This window comes from Diadema antillarum, unplaced genomic scaffold, assembly GCF_040938485.1.
Source record: "Diadema antillarum isolate AM-2024a unplaced genomic scaffold, OU_Dant_1.0 seq00000712_RagTag, whole genome shotgun sequence".
In the NCBI taxonomy this organism is placed as follows: domain Eukaryota; kingdom Metazoa; phylum Echinodermata; class Echinoidea; order Diadematoida; family Diadematidae; genus Diadema; species Diadema antillarum.
The window spans coordinates 180,605-208,574 of NW_027271616.1; the positions used below are offsets into that span (position 1 = coordinate 180,605).

Here is a 27,970-nt window from a genome sequence, read left to right on the forward strand (position 1 = left end):
ACAAAAAGGTGCCTCATCAGAGCTATTACACTGCACCATATGAACATGACTACCAATGGAATTCACACGATAAAAACTCACATTAACTCTTTTGAAGTGTCGATGATCACTCACATAGTGTTATTAAAAAATGCAGAAAAAAAAGTTGTTCCGTAAGGCGAGACGAAATTCACAGTATTTACCTATTGGGCAAAAACGGACATACTACGGTTTCATAATATTACAATACCATATGCCGTTTGTATAGCAAAGTTAGTTGTCCTGTACCGCTTGACTATAATGTCGTAAATATCAACTGGGTATATACCATCTTCAAAGGAAATATTGGAACAATGCAGAAAAATATCGAGACTCTGCAGAATCATGAAATAAAGTAAAATAAAATCTTCGCGGATTTCCCGGTGTCCTTTGGCGATTCGTTTAGAAACAGGCACTTCTAGAGATGAAGGCGATTTAGGTCTTAACTTCAAGGTCGACTTTGTACCACAACACATTCCAATCAACATTGACACCCTTTAAATTTTCAATTACATAATTGATATCCTGCCAGAAATCATCGATGACAAATAAAGTTGTACATGAAGTCGGCTCGCTAAAATGAATCGACACGACATGACGCTTCTTTGTCGTTTCTGTCTTTGTTGCGGATGCTAGATAGGATTTATCATTATGTAAATATTCTATATGACATCTAACATCATGATTTTTTTTTCTTGATCAACTCGAGAAACGTAATTATGGAAGTGGGATTAGGTTCCTGAGTCAAATTCCTCAATACTTCGTAATCAATAGTATCAACAGAAAAAATTTCAACTGAGAACATACACTCCAACAGCTCCTAGGTCGCCTTTGCTACAGCAACATCATCTTGTCAGGAGATCTATACAGAAAGTTTTCTTTGATTTGTTATATCTGTATTCCACATTAAAACGGGTACAGAATACTTGGGATGGCGAACATTCATCTATTAAAGTCCTTGCTAGGATCCGACCGAATTGTTGAACGAGAAAGAGTAATGCAGCACCCCATGTGACATCACAACTTGGTCTCTGAAAGGTGACGTCATGCTCTATAATCAACTCAGAGCATGTCTTGTTGATCGGGCACTGGTGTGACGAAGTTAGCCGTACCAGGGAGGTGAGATGAAATTCGTCTCACCTCCCTGGCCGTACTGACACAGCGGTGGACGGCCAATTTCGTCACTGTGGAGAGAGGGGGAAGAGGGAGAGGGAAGAGGCTCGTCACCAGTCCAAGAACCTTCTACGGCCCTCACAGCATCGGAGCAGTACGAGGCGAAGCCGTCTCTTTTCTTGCCAATTATTGTTCTCCAATCCCTTTCACCTTCAGAAAGATCAAAATGTCACTCCCATGCTATTCAAGGGCGAATCCATCTCATCTCGATCAGATGAAATATTCGTGTTTATCTCTGGACGAGGAGTCTGTAGACTGCAGGGTAACGTACGGTTCCGCCAGCCCTCCGCCACTCTGGTTCGTGCTGCCCCCGCTGTTCCTGTTGGATCGACTCTGCCCGGTGCCACTGTAGCTGCTGTGCACGGGGAATTCGTTGGCTCTCTCGAATCCCTTATCACCTAGCTGGTGGTGACTCCCGTACTCTTTGGAGCCGAACGTGCCATTTCTATCGAGATTACTTCCGTAGCCGTCATTGTAGGCATCCCCTCTGCGCGACATGTTGTTGCTACCGTTGTACCCGAACGGTTCGGACGTGCCGCGCGCGTAGGCGCCGTTGTCACCAAAGGCGTCGTTGTTCATGTTGGACGAGACGTAGGGATCCACGACGTTTGCTTCGTATGACTGCTGGGTGGCGATGCGCTCTCGATCGCTGAACGACTCGTTCTGGTTGTCGAAGGCTTCCATGTATGCAGTCTTCAGCGCAGGCATCTCCTCGATATCTGCTTCCTGTGGTCTGTAGTCTTGCCCTCCCCCTCCCAAAGTGGAGCCACCAAACGTGCTACCGCCATAGTTGCTACCTGCGTAGTTGCTGCCAGCGTAGTTGCTACCACCATAATTGCTGGTAGTGTAGTTGCTGCCCCCGTAGCTGCTCCCTGGGCCCTCAGTCGGTTTCAGTTCCTGCATAGTATACAGATTTTCTCTGCTGGATTTCATGCCTTCGTTCTTGTAGGCGCTCTGCTTGATCATGGAAGCTGAGGTCGAGGTGGCAAGGGCACCGTTTGATGGACCACCGTTCAGATGACGGACCGAGGCGCGGCTACCACGGAGCGATGCTCTAGTCCCGGATAGCGACTTCTTACTGCCACGGAGGCTGGTGGTACGATGGATGTAAGTACCGGTGCGTTTGTCCACATAGCCATCCTTGAAGCGGTCACGCAGCTTGGCGTAGTTGGCCGAGAAGTTGAGAACGTAGTGAATCTGAATACAGAATAGTGATGAAATTACATAAAAAATAAATGAAAATATATAACAGAAGATATCTGTCAAAAAATAACAACAACTAAGCTTTGTTCTTGAGAGATTCTCATCTCCCACTGTATAAGCTTATGATGCTTTTATGAAGAATTCGCGATGACAGTTTCCATCAAAATGGTTATTATCTCACTCTTATGTATTTCTGCAGCCCCGATTCTTTCGAACTGCCCAAGCTTGTCATGGTTCGAGTCTTGTTTTTCAGGTCAAACTAATATTGGCCACAAGTGCTCTTTCTTCCTAACAGCACAAAATTCTTTTCTTTAGGATCTGTTTCCTTCATTTCCTATCATCGTATTGAGACAGTACATGTTACTTCAAAAAGATGTACGAATGACATGATGCCACGACGAAATGTACGATGACAACCAAGAAACGAAAGGAAATATCTAGTCTGGTGGGGAGGTGTCAATTCGGTTTCAACTCTGCAACCTGTTCACTCACCAACGCTATAACAGTAAGGATCACTCCAGCCAAAGTGATGCCGTAATAAATCAGGACATCCTACAAGGAAGAACAAGACACAAGCATTAACATTCAATCATAATTACCATGCTCGAAACAGGAGAAACAAGCACTGATTTCTGTCTTTTGAAATTCACTGCTAATTTGAGACTTAGTTATAAACTGAGAGATTAGGAAGCTTTTGAAAGATCTGTTACCGAAATAATTACATGTAAACAACAAAATACTCAAACGAAACATAACTTTTATACTGTGCCCTACGAAACACTAGTAAATAAATAGGAAAAGTTATATTGAACACACACAGCACCAAACCAGAGGATGGGGTTCCTTAATGGGTTACAGAATTCATCAATGATGTTACAGGAGAAGAGAAGAAGATGGCGAAGTGATACTCACGCTGTCACACATGTAGACGAGATCTTCGTTACACATGAAGAAATCCTCCTCCTCTGTGGACGGAAGTCTTGGGTCAGCCCAGCGAGAAGCATCCGGGTCATAGTTTATCAGACCTACAACAGCGCAATAACACGTACCATGGTTATACGGCAAAGTGGAGACCACCAATGACAATAGATTTATTGTTTCAACGTCAAGTTTAGGTCTGTTACACATCAGAAAATTGCAATAGCTACTACACTAACACACACAAAGAAAGGGCTGAAGGTAAGATTAAAAAGAAAAAAAAAGATTGCAGCATCACAGATGAGAAACGAAGTCTTTTCAACAATAATGCTACTTACTGCATACAACTATCAAGGAATCTTGCTCCAACTTACGGTTCAAATCAGAATAAGTATAATACCTCGTCGCAGATGTGACATTAAAATCTTAAAGATGTTAACAGAGTAGTTTCCGTCCTATATGCTTTCGCGTAAATACAAAACTTTTTTCGGCAACATTTTACACTTTAACATAATACAAGAAGAAAGTTATGTGACACCGAGGAAAATTGACATTTTAACAGACGCCCTCTAACACCAAGACCGAAAGACATTGATGATATTATTATATCGGAAACATGTATCGCACCCCACTGCCTGAGGTCCAAGCACTCGTAGAAGTAGCGCTCCTGGTTGAGTTGGTCCTTGGCTGACCGGCAGACGCCGCCGGCGTTGACGCTGAAGAAGAAGGTCGGGATGACGGTGATCACCATGATTATCACCCAGATGATCAGCAGAACATAGGCGATGGTCAGCACCTGGGACAAGAGGTGGGAGGGGGAGGAATACAAGGAAATATTCATCTCTTTGCCATCGTCCTTATGTCCATTGTCGCATAGAGTATTAAGTCATTTAACCCTAATTAGGCCGGGAGGGGGCGGAATCCGCCGCCCCCCCCCCCCCCCCCTTCTCGACGTTTTGCGCAATAATTCTGCACATTCTGCAATTCTCAATGCTTTTAATAAGTTTAATAAGATGTTGGGCTTAATTTGCATAATTAATTGATTAAAATTAGAAACTGATAATTGGAAAAAAAAATAAGACACTATCTTGTAGATTACGATGTGGGTGTCGCGCGTGCCAAATTTCGTCGCGATCGCGCCACTGATGGCCGAGATCATTCCCGGATATAGCATAGCCAAAAAAGCCTGGCCTGTTTAGGGTTAAAATGATACTTGTACTTTGGAATGTGTTCACAATAACAATGAGTCTTCATACACAGAGGGACTAAGATGACAATTACTGCAACATACTGTCTGTCGATACATTCGTACATGAATTACTTGATATCAAATCTATAGGCGTGCTCAAGGGCAGTTTGAGGAATAGGAAAATCCGGGGGTTTTTTTCATTCACTTATGTTTCACAAAGGGTAGCGTTATTACATGATATATGGCAAAATTTCAAGTTCAAGTTCAAATTTATTTCTTTTTTCCACGTTAAAATAATATACAAACATAAATCTCACTTTCTTCAGTGACAGAAATAATGCATGCATTATTGCAAATAATGCTTACAGTATGGATACATTGCAATGGTTGCTGAGGTAACAAAAGTGAAATAATTGTCAATATGCACTGTGTGAAAAAAAGGACATGTATAGTCATCATTTTTTATCAAAATGGTTTGGCTTAGAACAAAGAGCAATGATGACAAAACCGGGACATTTGACTGGGAATCAAGTCATAGGGTTAGCACCATCGTGAGCAGACGACGGCCCCTTACCATTCCTGTCTGACATCGGCCTTTGGCGCGCGTTCTGAAGCGGCACACGAACTCCTTCCGGGTCGCACCGGTGCCCAGGTAGGCAGTGGCCAGCATGAGAACACATAGGATGACCATGACAGCTGTGCCGACGGCCACTCCGATCTTCACGTAGAGTAGCCTGAAGCAAAATGGAGATAATTTCACCAAGATTTTCTTCTTTCTTTCTTTTTTTCTCATTTTTAGTACAGGGACACCATTAGCTCAGAACTTACCGCATAAGGCAACAGACAAGAATAATTATGATAGGATAACGTAGCAAGTTAACCTACTGAACATTAGGTTCAACTTGCATATAAAGAGGTATACAATCTATTGTGGTTTATTTCAGTAATCTGAACGACGTATGGGTATACTTGTCTTGTTTCGGTTCGGTTTCGGTTTCGGTTTTGGTTCGGTCTTGTTTGTAAACTCACCAGTCTGACATCACTCCTCGGAGCGTGTCATTCCAGAGGAAGATATTGACGGTCTCGTCGGAGGCGAGAACGACGCCGACACAGAAGGCGACCACGCCGATCAGGTAGACGATGGTCGTCAGGAGGTTGGGGCACGGACAGCGAAGACAGCATGTCTTGCAAGGCCCAGGAACTGCAGGACCAAGAAGAAACGGGTGGCAGCGATCATTACAAATTCAATATACAACCACAGTTTTACAGACAAACAAAATAAAAACACGGCTATTCTTACTTAGATTACTACGACTTCTACTAACATAACATCTATAACAAATTTAAGTGAAACTCCAAACTACTGCTGCTGCTACATCTAACTCTTATTGCTACCATTTGTATCAATTTACTGTAACTAAAAGTATAATCACAATAATTTAAACAATTTTGGGGTAAATTTTGATGAATAAGACAATGAATAGTGGGTTAGGAGTTAGTGGCTTTCATCCAATTTTATTATCTTTTATATACTGCCATCCTTGTTTGCACACCCTCGTGGAATACAAACCATCAATATACAAGAGTATAAGAGCTTTGAGTCTTGTAAATTGGGCACCAATGCACAGGTGGCACAAGATAGTGGACTTTGCTCTTTATAGAAATTGAAAGAGAGACAAAAATACCCTTCAGTAGCTGTTGCTTGAAAATACATTATTCATACAGAAAATAGACTTTGACCATCGTACGTGCACATTCTTCGTAGTGCGGCAGTAATATGTTTTTCTCGCACACACCCATAGACGGCCATCTCTTTGTGCAAAATGGACCCCTTTCGGGACCACCATCCTAAAATACAGTTGATACGTACATATAGACGCGTTGCCAACGAGACTGACGGGGTTAATGGTGTATTCTGTCTGTCCACAGAAGGGGGTTCAAAGTATGTTTACACTGCATGTCGAGACATTTACACTCAAGCGCACGAGTCTCCGTGCTGTAGAGATATGGACCATCGATTATGCATGCACTGCGTTATGGCTGTCCCTATAATATCTTTATTAATCTACTGTGCAGATTCTCCCGCGTACAATGCACCATTTGAACAAAACAAGAATGTATCAATAATTGCGGGTTACAGCATCTGTCAGTATACTATAAAAAAAAATCTAGATGTCACACGGAATTGTGGGTATTGTCTGTTTAAATTAAGTGTTTAGGTATACTTTCATTTTGCTTACATGCTATTAAGTTGCTATATTTTGAAAAATATACAAAAACGTAGGACTTCGTGTGTGATGTGGAAATGCAACATGGTCACATTGATGTTGATATCACTACTATGGAATTATTGCTACTATTATTACTACTACATTTAAAAATCAATATCTTTATCTGAATGAACATAATAATCGCAGTCATAATGAACATGAACGGAATGATGACATTCGTTTTTTCGTTACATATCTTTAGTTTAATCATTTTCTATTCACCGACCGGCTGTCTTGATCAAACGATGAGTTACTCTCCATGCTGATGGATTATTTTATGTCTTTGTAAGATGATTGTCAGACTTGAACCACGGTACGACGATTACTCAACGGACTACATGTACATGGTATCCATCTTAGAACAAATTTGCCCCTCCTTTGTGGGATCAAGGAGTTACCAGTGACTCCTTGGTGGGATTCATGGATTGTTTATACAAGAGTGAGTCAACTGTATATCGCACGCCATGCATGGAGTCATGTACATGTAGGCCCATGATGGAGTAAAGCAAAGATTTTTGTGTGAAAAATATTGCACCGATCACACTTCAGAGACCTTATACAGGCAGATGAAAAAAAAAAAAAGATGAACATGCTTTCGTGCAACTCCGTGATGCAGCGTGCATGTAATATGCATGAGAATCACACGCTTGGTGTTTCGGAATTCATCGCAACGCACGTAAGCACATAAACAAACAAGCAAACATATTTATTTGTATGACAATCAGGCGTGTCACTCACAATACAAAAGGTTCATTTTCATCTTATCGCTGCAACTTCCTCCCCCCCCCCCTCTCTCTCTCTCTCTCTCTCCCCTGAAAATGATAATTGCATACATACTGTAATCTGCGTTACATTTGAGTAAAAAAATGAAATATGATAATGCTGATATCATACTGTACACTATACAGACGTTATTGGCCACAGCATTACTATTATCAAGCATAATATCAGCTGCATATCTTGTTTCCCTCTGTCACATCATATCGATAAATTCATTTAAAGGTCACAAAAAGTAGTTTACATGTCTTCCTCTGCTTCGGGGCACGTTTTCATTTCTCAAATAAACAAAACCACTAGACGTTGTTCTAAATGTACTTCCCCGGATGTCGAGACTGGAGAAAAATAGAAGGAATTTCCCCAAAATATGTCTCGCGAAAAGTATAGGAAATCTGTTCTAAAACTCTAAATGGCAAGCGTACACACAATAAGGAGTGTCTAAATATATTTCTTGGCAAGCTATATGTATCGGCGATGGTGCCGGAACGTGTATGTCTGACGAGCAGTGCCTCTTACATTAATAACATTACAATGCATTCAGCTGTTTTGTTTTTGTTTTGTGCCGTTTTGTTTCGCTTTGTTTCGCTTGTTTGTTTGTTTTTTGTGTGTGTTTTGATTTTTGTTTGTTTGGTTGGTTTTTGTTTGTTTAGTTGGTTGGTTGGTTGATTGGTTGGTTGGTTGGTTGTTGTTGTTGTTGTTGTTTTGTGTGTGTGTTGTTTGTTTGGTTGGTTTTTCTTTTCTTTTTCTTTTTTTTTGGGGGGGGTAACTTGTAGAACGGCACTCCCTTCACTTACAGGCAAGTACAATTGTAGTATATACAGCTCACATTTTCAAGTTCAGCACGATCTTACTATTGGCAACGAAGAAAACGCACAAAACAGCGATTAACAGTCATTTTATATGTTTGAATCATTGCAGCACGTGTTAGATAAGGTAATGTTACATTGATTTCGGGGGAGACTCAAGAAAGAATAATTACATAGGCCTATTTATATCATACTGGCGAATGCACATTAGCTTGGTCATTGACGGTAAAATAGTATGTAGACAATGCATCTCTTACAGTGATACTGTTTATGATAATTAATTGCAAGCAGACATATGAGAACAGTTCTTCTTCTTTTTTTCCAAGTGACATTACCCATTCTGTGTAAACTTCGTTCACATTTTTGTTGATGGTTTGCATTTTTCTTTCTTCAAAGAGAATGACATTTTCCGCGAGGCATGATGTCGACATTCCATGATACAAGAAACATAGTCCTCCTTAGTGCTGTCAAGAAAATACACTCTTATCAGTTTCTATCGGTAATGCGATGAAGCCAGACTATAATTATCTTTATCTATCCGCCCCATCGAGGAAGCATACGTTTTTTGCTCATTTCCATCATATCTCCGCGCTTTTTTTTGAAATGCGTCGCCTTCTCTGACAGTATGGGGTGCATCTACTTTCATTTTCGCTCCGCAAGAGTGGGCGATGCCAAGACACGCTCTTATGTTGGTACTAGTATACTCTGTATAGCACGGATGACGTACTGGAACTCGGCTGATAATGTCGATTTGAGTGTGTCAGAGCTACCGTAGGAGCTTCTCGAAACTCCTTGGTCAGAGCAATCGGAAAATGTATAACTGTGATGTGATGTCATGAAAACCGCCTGAGGAAAGTAATAGACTGGTGCTATCATGCTGCATGGAAGAGATACAGGGCTAGCTCGGAGCGTTCCACCCGCTCTCCTCTCCCTTCTTCTTCTTAGCCTTGAGATCTATTCCTGTGAATGAACACTCACGGATATCATTGGCGGGCAAAATAGTCTCAAGTGGAGAACTACTGACTCAATTCGCCTTCTTTTCATGTCCTATTGGGTTTTCTTCGTGATTACAATGTTCCTCCTGCTAGTAGGACAAACACGATTTGGCGTGGCCATCGGTGACTTCAGTAAGGCAGTTTACTCGAAAACATCACAAAATCTATCCACGACTGTGGTTTGCTTTTATATTCAAGATTAGCCAGCTTGATGGAATTATGTTTTCGCTGAAGACCCTTTCAATTTGCTTTCCAGTGAAAAGGGTAGCGCTATGGACAAATTATTACTGTCTTAGAATCTCGATATTTGTATCGTATGAAGATATACATTGTACAGTAACGTTTCCTTTCGAGCCCCTTTTCACCACTGCAGGACCATAAGCTCCACGTTTTGTTGTCGTTAACTAACACTTCCTCATTCTTGAAATTCGTAACGTATGATTGGCGACAACTCGCCAAATGAAAACACCAGAGCAAAATCCTACATGCAGAAATTATGTTTATTAGCACCCCTGTTACTGACAATATTTCCAGCTGCATGGAATAAATCGTTGCTGGTTCTTCTTAAAGGGGATTCATGTTTATATTGCACAAGCTACCTTCCCACACTATTGGCTCATATACCTCCAATTCGCCTTGAGATTACCATTGTTCGTTTCTGACAGGCAAATTCTACTCCAACTGTAACCTGCATTTCATAGTCACATTTCTGTTATCTTCCAACATAACAATACGTGATTTATAGAATACAATTTGAACGGATAAGCTTTATCGATTCATATTCAGAACCCATGCCAGTCGAAATGAGAGCAGTAATGTGTCAGAGAGAATGATTGGCGTTACGCTCAGGCTTCAGGCTGCCATGAACGACCACAACCGTTCGCGGCGTAGTTCAAGTGCATGCACTTACCGCGTGCTTTTAAATTTGAGCCCAAATAAAACATGCACCAACGTTTTCCTTTGATACTAAAAGTAAGGCGTCTTTCTGTCTTCATGCAGCCTACGAGAGCTGGTACGATCTGCCGTAAATATCAGTTGGATTTTCTTGCTATAATTACGTATGACAGATGTACACTCTTTTTCTTTTCGAGTGAAATAGTAACTACCGAAACAACGTTTTGAAACGCAGCCTAGCGAAAGCAAACAGGAGCTTGCAGAGGTCAAACGGGTCGTATTTACGGCTGAACCTGAATCCATGTCCTTTCGTCTCATGCTGAGATAAAATTGTATTCATTGACAACTACAGGTCACATGACATCTTCGGCACCCTCACACAACCCGTAGTCTCGCGTCAATACGTTTTCATTTCCACTCCTCCATTAAACGGGCATTCCGGACGATTTTCATAATTTCACATCATGAAGTACATAAATCAACAGCTCCATGTATAGATTCGCGGAATTTATTGTGGTCCTTGAGCAGAGAAACCAATAAATTGAAAATCTTAAACAAATTACACTGAACAGTGTTGATGACATCAGAGCCTCATATATTTCATAAATGTAGCAGTGTAATTCCATTACAATACCAATTGCTCAACAAGTTCACCTGTGAAAAATCTATGCATGCCTTCTTCTTTTGTTCTGCTTCCTTGAGCCCCAACTCATGCATTCTTATCATGCGTATGGTGAGGCTGGCATGTCATCATCCTTGTTCATTGCAATTTGTTATAAATTTTGAAAACATTCTCATTCTTTATCCCAATCACTATAGATTATGAAACTCTGTACTCAGTTTAAGTGATTCAAAGCTGTTCAAATGTAAAAGTCTGAAAATCATCCGGAGGTCCCCTTTAAGGTACTTTTCAGTCCTTCAGAGCAGTTTCCTTCTTTTGAAGCTCCTTGGAGAAAGCAACCAGCGTCTGAATTTGAAGTCGAATTCTGCAAAAAATCTTTCTTTTTGGGGCGGAGGAGGGGGAGGGGGATGAAATCACTTACACTGTCTATGCAGAGCAAATGAGGGTTATATAACCTTGATGACATCATAATCACGTGGCTATGGCGGATATCCTGAGATATCTATAGGACATCGTGTTTGTTGACTCCCTAATATTCAAATAATTTTCGTGTTCTTGACATTTTTCCTGATTTCGCCAAAATATTAATCATTCAGCTTCTTCTGTTACACCATTTTCAGTGAAAATATTTTTCCCTGGGATAGATCATCTTGTGTTGACTCCCCTCCCCCTTGAAGAAAAAAAAAAAGTTCCCAGGTCATATTGTTGGCCTTTCATTCTTTCTTGTATCTAGAGTGTTTTATCTGTTACAATTTTTCCCCTCATGAACACACTTCTTCAAATCATTGAAATATACCTCGTCGAATGAAGTTTTCCATGCAGGCATTCTGTGATCAAAACCGTGTTTGACGCAGAAAATCATTGTGAGAATATCTTTTATTGCACCTTGTCTGGTCTCTATTGGAAGATCACAGTGTGCCTTCTATGATGGCTATGGCGGAATCTTGTCGTTTTATTTTGGCTTCATACTTCTCTTCTCCAGTATTCTGAGTCAAGCTATTAACGGAGCACTTCACCTGGTACAGAGTCGGGCAATGAAATGTCGCAAGATTAATGATTGATTGAATGCTTTGTTGACAGACAGCGTTCAGCAGAGCGCGATTTAGTAGGCAGGCAACGATCAGTACCCCTCCCCTTACAAAATGAGAGAAAATGATAATCTAATCATTATGATTGCCAACGATTATATAGCGCGTAACATGCACTATTTATATATAGTGTATCCGTACGCGTTCAAGAAAAGGAAAGACAATCTTTGCTTTTTGATATCATAGATGAAAACAGTACACTTGTATATTGGATCGCTTTGAAAAATCATTTAGGGCCTATAATGTATTGCTCTGCGTGACTGGCTTGCCAAAACGCTGGAACGGATATGTAATTGGGACATTGCATTTCATTTGTTTTGCAGTGTTTTATTATACGCTGTTTTGTTGTATATGATGTTAATAAGATACACTGGTAGAAAATGTAGATAATCATAATGATAGCACTGCAAAAACAAACAAACAAACAAACAAAATATACTAATGACATTCATCCATGTAATTATAATCGGATAATGATGATAAAAGAGTAAAGTGATATCAGCAACAATAATGATATTCCAAATTAAAATCCTTAAATTTCGTTTCAACACTGTTCTTCCACTGCCTCCAGACATCCCTGCCACAAAATATGACCTCGTTTTGCAAAGTTAGAGCCAGACTGTCGAACAAAACATTTCTTCCATTGATTACAAAGAAATTACGATTTTTATGACGACGGCAATTAAAGCATCACTATAAATTTTATTAGTGTAATCATCATTGTCACCTGGGTGACTATCACTACTTACTCATCCTATTTCTTCACTGCTTCTACTTCACTAATATACTACTACTACTGCTGCTGCTGCTGCTGCTGTACTTATACATGTACAGGCGACCTATTATATAGTACTGCTGTAACTACTCTATACTCTAACTACTTCTACTACACGTTATCATCATATGTGATTATACAATATAAACTGATATCATTATATATGACCTCTAACGCAGAAAGTAGGAAAGAAAGGAAACGGCAAGTGGAAGTTCAGTGACATTTTTGCGATTATAAACAAAGCCTTGTCCAAGGCTTTATATGCAAGGTCAACCGTAAAGTTTACTTCTGACGACAACACGCAGTCAACCAACCCCCTCAAAAGATAACTTTTGACTTTTGGGTCCATCCTTGACAGCACGTCAAAAATCGGAGACAAAGAGGATGTTATATGCTACCCATGGTTTCCTGATTCACATAAATATTACAGGAGTGCTTGATCTAATCAGCTTGGAATGTATATTATAATTCTCTTCCCGCTGAGGTCTAATTCATGGTCAGGGCAAAAAGGTCATTCTACAACCAAATCTGAGATTACCCCGTGTTTGCGTAGTAAAATCTGCAAACGCACATGTCAATCCTGTTCGTCACGCACTTTCATTCATAATGTTTGACGATAATATTTCGTTGAAACAATTGCAGTGCAAATATTTTTGCGTATAATTTCCCTCATAATCTTCACAATTAACACATTTTTATCACATTGCCATCATTTTCCAATTTCTTAATATACTACATTATGTAGTAATTAAATTCATCGGTATGAACTCAATTGGCTGGGTATTTCCTCATTCAATCTGTTACGTAATGACCTTTAAGAGTGTTTGACAACAGATTTTATAGGATTTCAAAAGCGTTGAAGAATGTCCGTTCATGTAAATTAAATCTAAAAGAAAAGCAATAAACAGTGTAACATCACACCTCCTCGGTATCATAATATAGGCCTAACAGTTACATGATACGACAATGTCCGTTGATAACATGTTACACGACATCCCCATGTGTCATAGAAATGTCATCTTTCGTGAAATTTCTCTAAGAAAACAAAGAAAATGGATATAGGTATTGTTTTAATCATCGTATAATGTACTGGAACGCGCCGTCATCTACTAATAATAGTTCCAAAACAGTGATATAACTTGCTTAAAAAGGAACAAGACCTTGATGGAAGTAGGCCTATTTATTGCCGGTTCGCAGGCAAAGGATGTCTTCGAAACCCAGGGGATACCTCATGGAAGCCCTGAAGGGACGTCACAAAACACATTTCTCACTCAAGGTTCACCAAAATTTGACAATTATTTCACAATATATATTCACAGATCCACACAGACAGGAACTGTCATTTACATTGCTTTCCCGTTATATCGAAGACGGTCATAACTAAATTCTCGTTGCAACGAAGTAAAACTAAGGTCCCAAATTCATCATTACTTTTTATACATCTTCACATGCCCTTAACTGTTCAGCTATAACGAAATTTCGATAGAACGAAAGAAAATTGCCGGTCCCGAGGACTTCGTCATAACGATAGTCGCCTGCATATCATAATCTTCTCACCCAGTTCTCTCGATACACTGCATCGTGTATTTCATCACTTCGCGTCCTCTTATTGGGCATCGGAGATTACGCCAAATCTCTTGGCTCTCTATCTCGGACTAGAAATCAACCGCGTTTAATATGAGACTAAACTGTAGATCCATACGACTTAGGCGGGAAGTGTTCTGATTGCTTGAACCTTCGGGCTACGGACGTTGTGGACAAACATTTCTCAGGATAAGATCACCATGCCAAGTGATGACACTCGGTTATCGTCTGGTGTTTCATCAGCCATCCCACTTTTAATCTTTCTGAGTTTAACTCGGTAGCCTGATGACCAGTATAGAGATGAGATTTTCTGCATCCGTTGGAATCAAAATATAACAGCAGTTTTATTCATCCATTATTTTATATCATGATACAAAGAGAATAACATGTAAACAGCAAATTATATGCACACACAATCATTTCAGATATCTAAAGGGTCGCACCTAACTAACTGATTTTTTTTTCACACTGAGAAAGTGCTTACAAAATGATTGCCCTTACTACCTGTACATCCTCTTTGCCTGTTTCACTTATTTAAGAACGTTCAGGCATACGAAAATTATATAGGGAGTTCATTCAATTGCAGTTATTACGTGGCATGATAAAGGTAAGTGCACAAGAAACGATTCTGCATTTGACTGCAGTTTTGTTTTTCTTGCCCGTTATCGTTTACACTGGATGAACTTGCTGTCGTTTGGAGTTTCCAAACGATGAGCAATACTAGTACACGACCAATGACACAATATGTTGTTCCTTCCTCCTGGCACTTTGGGGGAACGAAACGTTCCCGCGGGAAATTAGCGCGCACAACTCGGTGGAAAGCCTTATCATCAGTATGAATTAATTTCTTCCTCCCACTAGGCCCGTGGTGCTTGTACATGAGCATGACTCCAGTTGACGTGAAATTAGGGTGCAGGGAGTGGTGGAAGAGCCGTCTGGATCAGTACGGTTGCCATCTCACAGGCAAAAAGAAAAAAAGAAAAAAATACTTTTTAGATTATCAATGCAGACCTAATTATTCTCTGCAACTTCAAACCCCACAACGACTGTATTTTGAGCGAAACCGTCTAAATTTGGCTTGGAGGGCATACTCAGGCAGCCAAATTTAAACCTCGCATACTATTATAAGTATAGGTAGTTTGGTGGACCAGTCATAAGTTTACGAAGTCACACACATTTATAACTTTGAATGATTACGGGACATGTCAATCACCAACGAAATCGGTATGTAGGATTACGTAAAGGTGTTACAAGTGCATCCTCTTTCATTGCTTGCCTTATGTACAGAACTGTAATGAATTCATGCTATTTGATTTCTTCAATATCAACCATTATGAAATTCGAGATGGAGTCTTGTTTTCTAACACAAGGATCGTGTGCGTGAAAAGGACCGAGGTTTCTTCTCAATAAACAGGGCGGTGAAATTAATTAAACACACACGCACACACACACACAATCAAAGTTGATCCCTTTGGAATGTCCGTAGTTTTCATATTATCATCATTATTCATGAGTGCTTTTCACCAACTGAAGTGGCAAGCGACTTACACTTTTATCTATGAGGTGCCTAATCCCATTAAGCTTGTTGATACTTTTTACTGGATGACATCAGTACCTTGCTGATCTTCAGAGCTTACTGTTTGCATTACGTCAGTAATGATGAGTTAGTCTAGCCACCTTCTAATATGAGTTAATGAACCCTTCCTCGCAGTAATTAGCCAAAATGAGGACGTGTTTTTAACGGTCCCTACTTGCGCTGACCATGTATAAAGGTGCTGAACTTTTCCTATATTAATATACGTACGTCATTATATGCTTCCTTTGAAGTGTTTTGGAAGATGGTGCTCGCATAATATTCCTTCATCATCTTGCTACAGTGAGTTGTCACCACCTAGTACATAAGTCGCTTTGTGGTTTGTTGTTAAACATAATTATGTTTAGGTTCACGAAGATAACGAACGAAAATACAAATTCGCATTATTTCTATTTTAGTCTGCAGAAATCTACGGCCAAAATCTTCGCTGAGTTCGTCAATTCTTTTTCATTACAGCCACTCACAAGAATAATCTTCGATCTGTGTTCTCTCTCTCACCCCTTGACCTTGGTTATGTTTGTCTTTGTTCATTGTTATCGGTTATCAATTCATTGTAATCATGTTGCCATTTTGTTTGTCCGTCTATGACTTGTGTTATTTATAACACATCGTATTTCTCCTCCCATTGCTTTCATGCTTGAATACAGAAATATGAATAACTGTTGATAACTGAACATTTTTGTGGAGTGATTCAGGGTCCAAAAATCTTTACCTCCGAAAAAAATCTATACATTGTTTTTATTGACGCAATAGTCGTCAACTCTTTAGATGAACTTTATAGGAACTTGTTAGAGCAAACGGATCTCCATTACTAATATAAATGCTGAACGCCATAGCTGAATTATATTGTCTCCAAGAAATCGCTAATACATTAGTATACCCTGTTAGAATACTGACTTCCGCAAGTCGTGTACCTTCCCGTCCGCGCTAATTTTGTAGCTGTAATTCAGTTGACTCAATAAAGACAAGATTATTCTAACATATCAAAATCAGATCAAATTATAACTATGTCAAGTTTACGAGCGCTAGCGGTGTAATCTATTGCCATGAAATCCATGGAATTCTCATACACTTTAAAATAACACAACTACATCATGTAGATAGATTTAATCTCGCAAGGCAGATAAAAGTTAAACAATATTTATATTGAATTTCACATCTACAACTTGTGATACATCGGCATATGACATTCACGTAAAGGCATCCAACAACGGGAAATTGGCCCAAGTTATTAAATTTCCTTCAAGACACGCCTCACGTTCGGACGAACAAGCGAGGATCGGGGCGATACTAAACAGCACACCCGAGGACACTCGATTCTCATCGGCCTCGTTCTATTTAGGCACATTATGCATTTAACTATTATAGTGCATAAGCGAGACTAGAAAGCCACAGTGAACATCTCTGTTTCCTCGAGATGAAGTTGTTTATAACTTTCGTGTTTTTAGTGCATGGTCTGTAACCATGGCAATAAAGCCAGTGATTCCCTGACGCACGGATGTAGGTTATCCTCTGACATCAATATTGGCAAAATCATACAAACCCGATGATAAACGCATTTACCAACGGATTTAACAATAATGCCGATTCGAAAAATGCACCTGGCGACAAACTGATTTTCGATACTATGGACCCGCATGAGGGTCCAAGGAGGTAGACCGAAGCGTACAGTAGTTGATTAGCTTCTCAAAGACAGGTGCCTATAGTGGACTGTGAGTTATCATTATGATAATTCCTTGGGGTAAAGAAAAAAAAAAGTTTTCTTGGTTCAATGGATTTCCCTCACACTTTTTCTTTATCTCTTCGCAGCGTGATATCTTTATATCTATCTTTCTGTCTATCTATCTATCGATCTATCTATCTATCTATATCTCTTTCATCTCCTTCTCTTTTTCATACACATTTATATATATATATATATATATATATATTCATATATTATAATGCCATACATGATGTCTACGAAGATAGTAGAGAAGATACACCTGTCTAGAGAGGATATGTGTGTGTGAGAGACGCAGAGAGAATACGTTGTACGGTTTGGTGTTTTTTAAAGATCGGAATAGGTGAGATTATCATCTTGATGAATCATGTCAAGCATTTTCAGCACCACAAGAATCGCCTGGCTTCCAGATCTTCCCTTGGTGCTTCTCCTAACGGATCACCGTATGACAGGCTTACACCAAATACACGGGGCCTTATCAGCAGCAGAGGGGCTTCTCTTCTCCTCCATCTCTCTATAACTTCATGCGTTGCCATGGCGACAGGGTTTTATCTACCCTTCATCAAGGCGAGGAAGTCAATACTAGTAAGAATAGATTTGTTTCTCTTCTGTATATAATTATACAGAGAAAATGTTCGCAAGACTGGAGAGGTTTGTTTCACAGGCCCCGCGCTGAGCCATTTCAACACCCCGGCGCCTGCCTATCTCACCGTTTAATCTTACGATGACGAAAGATATGGAAGAGATGACGAATCAAAACAGATTATCAAACTATATTTGTGTCTTTCCTGTGTATCGTAAACAAATTTATTTTCATCCACATTCCGATGCTTTGTTTGGCATTTGGTTTGAAAAAGGAGACGTCAATATTCAGCACTGACATGGTTCCCAGAGGTAGGTTACCTCCATTCTTTCGATTAAGACCTTTTTTTTTTCTCTCTCTCTCTCCTAGCCTGTTTTTGGCTGTATAAGATGAATGAATCATTGTAGGAAATGTTAGCGAAAGCAGCGCAAATGAAATTGTCATTTCTAACGTTGAGTGATGAATGAATGTTTTGTCAACAAATTTAGCATTACATGATATTTAAAACTAATGGGAAAGGAGGACATGAATGAATAGATTAACAAACCGATAGATACAATGTTGGAAATGGGAAAAAAAATAATCAACTGAACTGAACTGAAATGAAATGAAATGAAAAGATAGATTATGAAATGTAGATAGAAAAAAAAAATGAATAAGTACATGAATGACACCAAAGTAGATAAAAAAAACCTAGGATAATATGGCTGATATGCTTTTCACAGTCTGTTCAGATCGATCATTCCACCATAATGCAAATACATAGTATTTGCAGGCACTAATGTTGACAACCATTTATCGCCATTTATCATTTTTCGCTTTTCCCAAAGTAATGTCGCAATACGTGTCCCTGTTCCCTTCATATACATTGTACAATGAGATTAGCACCAGGCCCAACTATTCACATAATCATACAGGGGATTCAGCAGTCGATTACAATATATTATGCCTACACAAGGAATGGCTATATACTATTCACCGTTTGTGTTCTTTGCATCTAATTGACGTCGACTAAATTACGTTATTTATTGTGTGTACAATCGTATTCTCAACGTCAATTTGTTTCTATGCTCTTTTTCACTTCTGGTTGCATATTGTATGAACCATGCGTTACGCGATTATTGGGGACGTTCAAACCGCCATTTCTTTGACTTATGTGTATTGCCAGCTATTATACCAGCGAACAAAGCTACAATGTACAGCAACATTGCACGACAATGCGTCATGACAAATCGATAAGTCTTCGAATCAATCTCTCTTCTTCGCCTTTGACTTATGATGGAAACATCAGTGCAGTTCATATTTTAGTCCATGTTTAAGCTACACAATCATGCAAACATATACACACTTCTGTACCAACCTGTGTATGGTTCCTCATAGTAGACGGATTCCGCCATAGAAAACCCCGCGATAGACATCCCGGTGTAGTCGTATTCCGACCTGTTATCCGTGATGAAAATTTACTCGGGTCTCTTCAGAGTGAAAGATACAAATCGCGATCGCCTGCCGCCTGTCCGTGTCCTACTTGACCAGTGATGGCTCTCGAAACTGTGATGGGAGGTCGCAGGTTGAAGGTCAAGGGTCAAAAAAGATGAATGGAGGAAGACGACATGATGAGGAGGGCGATCATCGACACAGTCTCTCCTTCCGCCTCGCCTCGACTCAGCTTTCGACGAGCTTAAAAACAGTCTGGAATCAGGTGGTGATCAGCTCCGCGACTGAAGCAACAGTCAGTGGCGACTTCGCTATGCTCCTCACTCAGTCACGTTCGGAAAGGCTGTAACGAAATGATCAGTAATGATGTTTAATCAAGATCATTCTTTTTGTCTTCCAAAATCAAAAAGATTTCTTTCCTGTCTTGCCAAGAAACGGATGAAGACATAACATTCAAATACGGTGTTGGTTTCTTCTTTGCAGGTGTGTCGGTTCCTACACGTATAATGGGTAAGGTACATGGACCACTTATAGGGAGAGCATTGTGCTTTTTTGGATTACTGTAACACACTCAGCTGCGTTGTCCGCACTGCATCCTGGGAGCTACAGTGTTGTGTGTGTGTGTCTATGTGTGTGTGTAAATGTGTATTGTTTGGTTCATCGGCCATAGACCATCAACGGACTCAACAATAAAAGGCGACGTACCCGATTATTTATCATGCAAATAAATCTATGGCAAATAGAAGCGGCTGACTAATGCTGCCATTTTAAAGCATGTAAGACGCAGTCAGCTGCATTACAGTGTGTTCGACTGAAGTCCGAACTGTTAAAACGTTGCCGATTTGCAAACAGCAATAATAACGTACTCCAGTTCATGAAATATATTACCGATTAATGTGCTTTAGTATGACTTGTGTGTTTATGTGTATGTGTATATAATAAAATGTATGTGTATTTTAGTGTGTACATTCGTTTATTCAGATTCAGTCCAGTATACTACCATCACCTCTTTCAAGGTAAACATGTCAATAGTTTGGTCATCAACAATACAAAGAGGAGAACATTGTTTCGGTATTACTGGAGTCAGCAGTATAAGAAAAGACAAGAATGCGACATTTTACTCTAACTTTTGTAAATACACATTCATAATTATGTAACGCGAATATAACAGTATAGGATATGAGTATAGCTAGTAATGCAGCTAAGTTTTTCAATGAGTAGGCCTACAGACGCTGTAAAAGATAGCCAGATATTTGGAGAGTGCGTGTGCATAAAAATGGCAACGCTGAAAACATAGTGAGGGGCATAACAGCATATTTTTTTTTTACATGATACTTTTCGGGTGTTTATAGGCGACAGAGAACAGATGAGTTGATTTCTTCGTCCATAATAACGAAATATCATAATTTTTCTGTGTCCGTAAGAGCTGAGCATTTTCTACGAGGACACGTGACCAAATGGAGCGCTTTGCAGTCTTGACAGGTCGCTATTTGAAAAGTACTTCATCCTGATGCTCCTGCATGCTCCTGCAACAATATTGCTCCCATGAAATTTCTACACGCTAAGCCAAACGTTATTCTACCCACAAACATAACTCAAACCCTAATCCTAATCCTCGCACCAAACTTAATCAAACCTAAAACCCTATCACTACCCTAACCCTTATGACCCTAAGTCCGAGGAGAAAATAATCTTGACCGGAGCAATTGTCGCATGCAGAAGCATAATGTCGTGTCACCACTGACGTTACACTCTTCGCACCCGTCCGATTACGTTGAAAATTTCGCATAAGCCCAAACAGCCACTTTTAATAGGCATGATTTCCACATTACACAAAATCGTTTATTTCAGTGAATGTAAATCAGTGATGAGCTCTTAAATAAACGAGAGACGAGACGAGTTTGTGGTGAAATTCTTTTAGATGAGAAATGGAATGCTTTATCTACTATAGAAGAAGAAGGAAAGCTGTGGACTGAAAGGGTAGGCCTACAATCTCCGGTTTATAAATTCTGATTACCAAACAAGCAAATTAGTATATGAGGATTTAACTATAATCGGTCATCTATTCAAATATTGGCCTAAACTTAGTTCGATCTGAATGTACAAAGTGACGCATTTACAAAATATAAATATATACAAATCATGATTCACATCATTTGGTTATCTATACATTGAATTATAAACGTTTAAGCATGATTAATGTCTACCTCATTCCTCGCAAGGCGTTCAGGCACGTTACCTTTAAATGTCATTATAATCACGCGCAGTGGCAACAAAGCAAGCGATCGCAAGCTTTATTTTCAGGCAGCTATAAATGCCGACGATTAAAAAGGTTAAACGAAGAAAACATTGAACTCTGGGATCAACCTGGGAAGGAGAAGATGGATTTTAATCAGATTTATCTGACGTCATTGATGATATATCTTGAAGTTATGATTAAGCAGCCGACAAAGAGTGGTCGCGTGGATTTGTCCTCCCAATCGTAGGTGATTGATGAAATTAGCGTCGCAAAGGCGTGGACCAAGGCGATAAGGTCCCAGCTGAAAGTCTTCTAAGCGTCCATGATGATACATGTCACGGTCGTAAATTTCCCGCCATAATGCTAGACTGATACCAGAGCTTATTGCAGGCTGGGTTCGCTCACTTGTCTCTGCTCATTGCTGTGAACGTATTAAGAGTGAGACTTCAGAGAGAGTATTCGAAGGAAAATGCTCTTGGCACGTGGCGGCAGTGTTGCCTGGCAGTGCAGTTTGTAGCTGTCACTGATACTTAGTAGTTCTGTCGAGGGGACGCAAAACATTCGTGCCCTCGCAGCTGTCATGCTCCCCACCCCCTTGCATCCCCGACTTTTGTTTGCCTTCATCAAAAATGATTATTAATTTCGAGTGGTGCTTTGCGCATTCACGGAGACGGAATGACGAAAGTAAAGACGTGAATGCCTCTAGAGGTTACTGGAACTTAATCAACGCATCACAGTAAAGCAGCAATCACATCAAAGTATATAAAAGTATTCTCCAAAGCGAGAACAAACCGACGTACACAACGTTGTTGCCGAATTGGGATAAACAGCATTTCTGATCAGTAGGCCTAATGACGTGCCGAATCAATGTTACCCTCAATTCAAACATAAAGTCTGTTAAGAAAGAGCCGTATCTTACAAGTACAAGAGTAAAAATCAGATCAAAATCGGCTAAAAATTATCTAGAGAAGTTATGATATTGTGAAGTTTCGCGAATTTCTGCGGAACAGTTCTGGTACAGTTGATGACAACATGCAAATGAGTGAGCTGATGATGTCATCATCTCACAATCTTCCATTGATAGTATAATTTATAATTATATATAATACATATATATATATATATGCATATATATATATATATATATATATATATATATATATTTATATATGAAAATTAAAATTTTCTCTTATAAGTGTAAACAGTAACGTTCACGTCAAAATAATTGTCAGCCAGATATATCAGGATTTGAGCCTGGGGCATAATTGCGTTTAGACGAAAAACTGGAAATTTCAACATTACTATAATATGGCAAGTTGTGAGGGAATGACATGATCTCTTCACTATTTGCATATTCATAATGACTGTTTCAAGAACTGTTTCGGAAATAATAGCGAAATTTCAAAATTTCATAACATCCTTATTTCTTTATCCGATTTTGTTCAAATTTTCATTGTTGAGTACAATAAATTACACAATTACTTTCGATTTCTGCGCCGATCTCCTATCCACGATCGTATCATACAGGCCAGAATTTCTGTTCACATTCATCAATGATCCGTGGTTCCGTTTATTCATTTTGAGAGATCATGGACATGCCACAAAAAAAAAAAATAAAAAATACGTTATACCATAACGTTTATACTACGCATTATCTTAAATCCTGTCATTAATATCGACCTGGAGCCGACGAAGAAATGTTAGAAAGGAGTTTATAACCAACGCCAATATCGCATTCGTATTGTAGTGGGGCTTTGCGACAAAAACAAAAAAACGGGACAAAACAGGGGCGGATCCAGGAATTCCGTAAAGAGGGGACACCTTTACAAAATTAAAGGGGGCGCACGTGCCCCCCATCCCATTTTCCTTTTTATTTCTTTTGTTTTAACAAAGAATAAAGGGGGTGCGCGCCCGGTGTGCTCCCCCCTGTATCCGCCACTGCAAAACACAGAATAAAAAGAGAAAGGGGGGGGGGGGAGGAGGGAGAGGTAGTACACATGATTAATCTGTCTAGCTGTTTCAACATCACTCCAAATAAATTACCGCAGGATTTCGCTGAAGTGACTTTGCAATTTATTGGTAATTTTTCACTTTCTTAGTAACTGTTCCCTTTCTTGGTAAATGTTCCCTTTTTTTTTATAATTTCCCCTTTTCTCACGTGTTCCCCAGTCTTACCTTGTGGGTCTCACAGGACTTTTTGTTCCCTCAAGAATTGCGTCTGCGTTTTTATTGCTTGACATCCGTATGACTGCAGTGCATGAATTTGCACGTTAGTTATAATACTTGTATTTATACTTGTTCAATATCAATATCGATCGAAGGTTGGCTTTGTTCGTGATCCGTCCACCTAATCGTTCAATGTGGATCAGACCAGTGAGGTGTACCTCCCTGATCAGACGTTGCACTTCTTCGCAATAATATGCAATGGCATGCACGCCATGTTCAATTTGGCTTTATAAAATAAAACTTGAAACAAACAAACAAACAAACACTTAATGTTGAAGGTCTAATGCACAATTTTAGCGAAAAGTTTATATTTTCTTTAATAATTACCCAATTCATTGAAGTCAACGTGAGAAAGGAGTGGAGTTTTATATCAAAAACAAACTGAACATGAATAAGCTTTACTGGAACTTAATTTCCATTAGTATAAGGGAGACAAGCACTTCTCCTCGAAAGCAACATTGATCCACGTTCTTGATAGCATGGCCCAAATTGCCTCCAGCCATGGGTTGGGATAATCCCTCGAGGGTTGTCAACCACTCAATACAATGGGAATCTTGACTTTTGCCCCATATTACTGCTCGAATAGCGCAGTGGTGAAATGTCACCACACATTAAAAATAGCTTTCCATTTTCGTCTGCGAATAAATTACACCTGCCGTACGGTCTCACAGAAAAGACATGACAACAAGGAGTTATAATCTACCCTTCCCAACCTTTTCTCCCAGCTAGAACGAATTATCGAATGCGAAACAGCTGTTGTACATTGATATATGTGAAGAGGGAAAAACAACAATGATATTGTCGATTTAAAGTGCTTACAACGGAATTGAGAATAGTCACAGGAAAAAGTCGTGATCGTACTATCTTTATCGTGGTCACTGCCATCAGATTACTCGCTAGGTGATGTATCCATATTGTCGTCATCTTGACCACCCAGCGACGTCAACGACGTCGGACAATCATCAATCTCTTTTCATCTCTATCATATCGACACACTTTAGTAAGTCGCTCTGTCACAAATCCGATTTCCGATACTATACCATCAATTCCAAAGCGGGCCAACTGCCAGTGCTATAGCAGAAGTTGGCAGATGGCCATTCGGCGAATTTCGAACGAGTTACAAATACGTTTCGAACACAATCACTCTTTTCACAATACCTTGAAGGTTTTTGCCTATACATTTGCGAATGTCAGCTGCAGTAGCTCAGTGGGCATGACCACAGACTGATGGCAAGTACTCAGTATAAGATGTCCCTGCAAGGTTCGAGTCTCTATTGGCTACACAGCGATTATGCTCCTATTCATTGTCTTCATTGTCAGTCCCCCCCCCCCCCCCGGGGGGAGGGGGGGGGGGAGGAGGGGGACTTGATAGAATGATTACGGTAATCATACACGCGTCGATCCCGTAGAATACAGGTGCTTGCTCAAAAACACCCATTGCTTTCTTTGGGCCTAGGGACATCGTAAAAACAAAATGATAATAATCAATAATAATCAATTTTGATTTTTTAAAGAAATCATACTATAATGCAGAAAGAAATGAAGTGGACTTGAACTCATGGGCATTTATTTACAGATAACCAGTGACGACGTTTTTGTTTTTTTGTTTTGTTTTGTTTTGTTTTGTTTTGTTTTTTTTCAGACGGAACTTGACTTCTCAATTTTGACCTCTTCTGGCAGCCTATCACACGACACACGGCTTGGCAATCTGCGGCGGCTTGTAAACTGCCTCCACCGTACGAGTTGACGGATCTTGGTGCCCTGAAAGGGAGAGCGAGTGCGTCGATGACGAGTAGGCATACCACTGATGCATATAGGAATGTGGTATTTCTGACCGCATATAATGTATCTAGTGTAGTAGTAGTAGTGGTTGATCGAAAGATCAGTCTGTATCTGGGGATAATGTTCCGACGAGGCTGCGTCTGGCTTCACGAAATCCCTTCCCGATAAAGTCAAAAAATGATAAAAGACCCTCCGGACAGACAGATTTTTCTGTCTATAGTAGTAGAAGCAGCAGCAGACGCAGCAGCAGCAGTAGTAGCGTAGTAGTATATAGTAGGAGTAAGAGTATATATATGTCATAGTCTAGTGATAGTAGCTTACATGGTAGCAGTGGAGGTGGTATAGTAGTAGTAGTATAGTAGTAGCTGCAGTGTTAAGCACTATAGTATATGCCTATTATAATATATTACATCCAACTGGACCCCATGGAAGACCAGCTTAACGTAGCTGAATATGGGCTATCCAGCCATCTTCTTAGATGGAAATGAACAAACAAACAAACAACAATACTACTACATATACCTAATAATAGTAAATCAACGGAAGTTCTATACTGCTACTATATTACTATCGTACAAGTATTACTACGACGAATAATAATAATAATAATAATAATAATAACAACAATAATAATCATAATACTTATAGGAAGAAGAAGAAGAAAAATAGTACTGACAATCTTATAATCATTGAATCATCACTCATACCGTACTTTAACCATGGTATCATAATACTCTCTAATAATAATTCTTCTATATTCATTTAGATGTATATTTTACATTTCATTATACACCTTGTTTTCATTACTAAAAGAGTGCACTATTTCCAAAAAAAAAAGTATCACCGTATATACACAAACATCAAAATATCTGCTATGAAAAAAATACACAATAAAACTATTCAACGCTAGAGAATAAACACAAACGATTACTGACTTAACACGCTCTCCATAAAATATTAGGCCTATAAGATGTAACGTAAGTGCGTTGTAAACGTATGGACGGGTTTGGACGATTTTGATCTTTCAAGTTTAAGAACATTGAAAGTGTTACGTGGACCCTATAAGGAAATACAATGTATCGTCAAGGAAAGAAAAGTTCATGTCAAGAGAAGAATTACAGGAACCAGCAAAAATACCAAACAACAAAGTTATAAACACCAACTATAGTGACACATTGTAGTGGCGCGTGTGGTTATACAGGTGTAAACCAGCAAAACACCAAACATAAAAGTTATTAACACCAATTAATACATTGGATTGGCGCGTGTGGTTATACAGGACTGGTGCAAATCAGCAAAACACCAAACAACAAAGTATACTAGTAAACACCAACTTGTGACACATTGTAGTGGCGCGTACTAAAGGTTATAATGTTTTATACTTACAGGTGTAAACCAGCAAAACCCCAAACAACAAACAACAAAGTTATAGACTACAGTGATACATTGTAGTGGCGCGTGTGATTATAACAAAGAGTATACCTCCTTGGTTATAGTACAGGTTTACCAGTGTACACAAGCTCTGTTGTTGCGGCATGTAGCTTGTATATATACACAGAGGTTGTCCGAGGTTTGCCGCAATTTCAGTCTCACTGACCTCACCTCACGGATGATGCAGGCCTACAGGGCGCAGAGGGCCAGTGAAACAGCCACTCCTTGTATTCCCCCTCAGAGATGTCGTAGCGAAGTACCGTTCACCTCGATGTCAACCCGGATGTCAACAGACCTGCGAACAATGTGAAAGTTATATCTTCTCCTTATATACAGGATCAACAATTGCTTCACACATCAAAGAAGACTAAAAGATGCCACACGTTCGTAAATGTCTGAATGCAAGCATCTGCTTGATTTGAAAACACAGAACGGTAGCCCGCCAGGAGAGGTAGGAAGCTCTGCATGTAAGCAAGGAGCTCCTTGATGTAAGAGGAGGCGCTATGGTAGCAGGCGGGTAGCGTCACTGTGAGTTCAGTGCTCTGCTGAGAGATTTGGAGCTGAGGTTTTGGTTACAGTGGCACTAGTCTCAGACTACCAGACTCCAAAGAGTGTGTCAGTGCATTGACCTCGGCGAGTCAGACAA

At 39.8% G+C, this 27,970-nt stretch overlaps 1 protein-coding gene across 3 annotated transcripts; it reads right to left on the minus strand.

Annotated features, from left to right (window-relative positions):
- Positions 1–264: 264 nt before the first annotated feature.
- LOC139737877 (uncharacterized) lies at positions 265–27,512 on the minus strand. 3 transcript variants are annotated; one of them, XM_071648546.1, is made up of 8 exons: positions 27,496–27,512; positions 19,573–19,989; positions 5,531–5,702; positions 5,076–5,235; positions 3,940–4,108; positions 3,307–3,419; positions 2,887–2,946; positions 265–2,388 (listed from the first exon to the last, which is right to left on the minus strand). In XM_071648546.1, exons 2-8 carry the CDS (start codon positions 19,628–19,630, stop codon positions 1,402–1,404), a joined length of 1,719 nt encoding a protein of 572 aa, XP_071504647.1. In that variant the 5' UTR covers positions 19,631–19,989; positions 27,496–27,512; the 3' UTR covers positions 265–1,401. The 3 variants fall into 3 exon arrangements, with proteins under 3 accessions (XP_071504647.1, XP_071504646.1, XP_071504645.1); XM_071648545.1 differs by having other exon boundaries at positions 27,491–27,512; XM_071648544.1 differs by lacking the exon at positions 27,496–27,512 and having other exon boundaries at positions 19,573–20,452.
- Between the last annotated feature and the right edge of the window lie 458 nt (positions 27,513–27,970).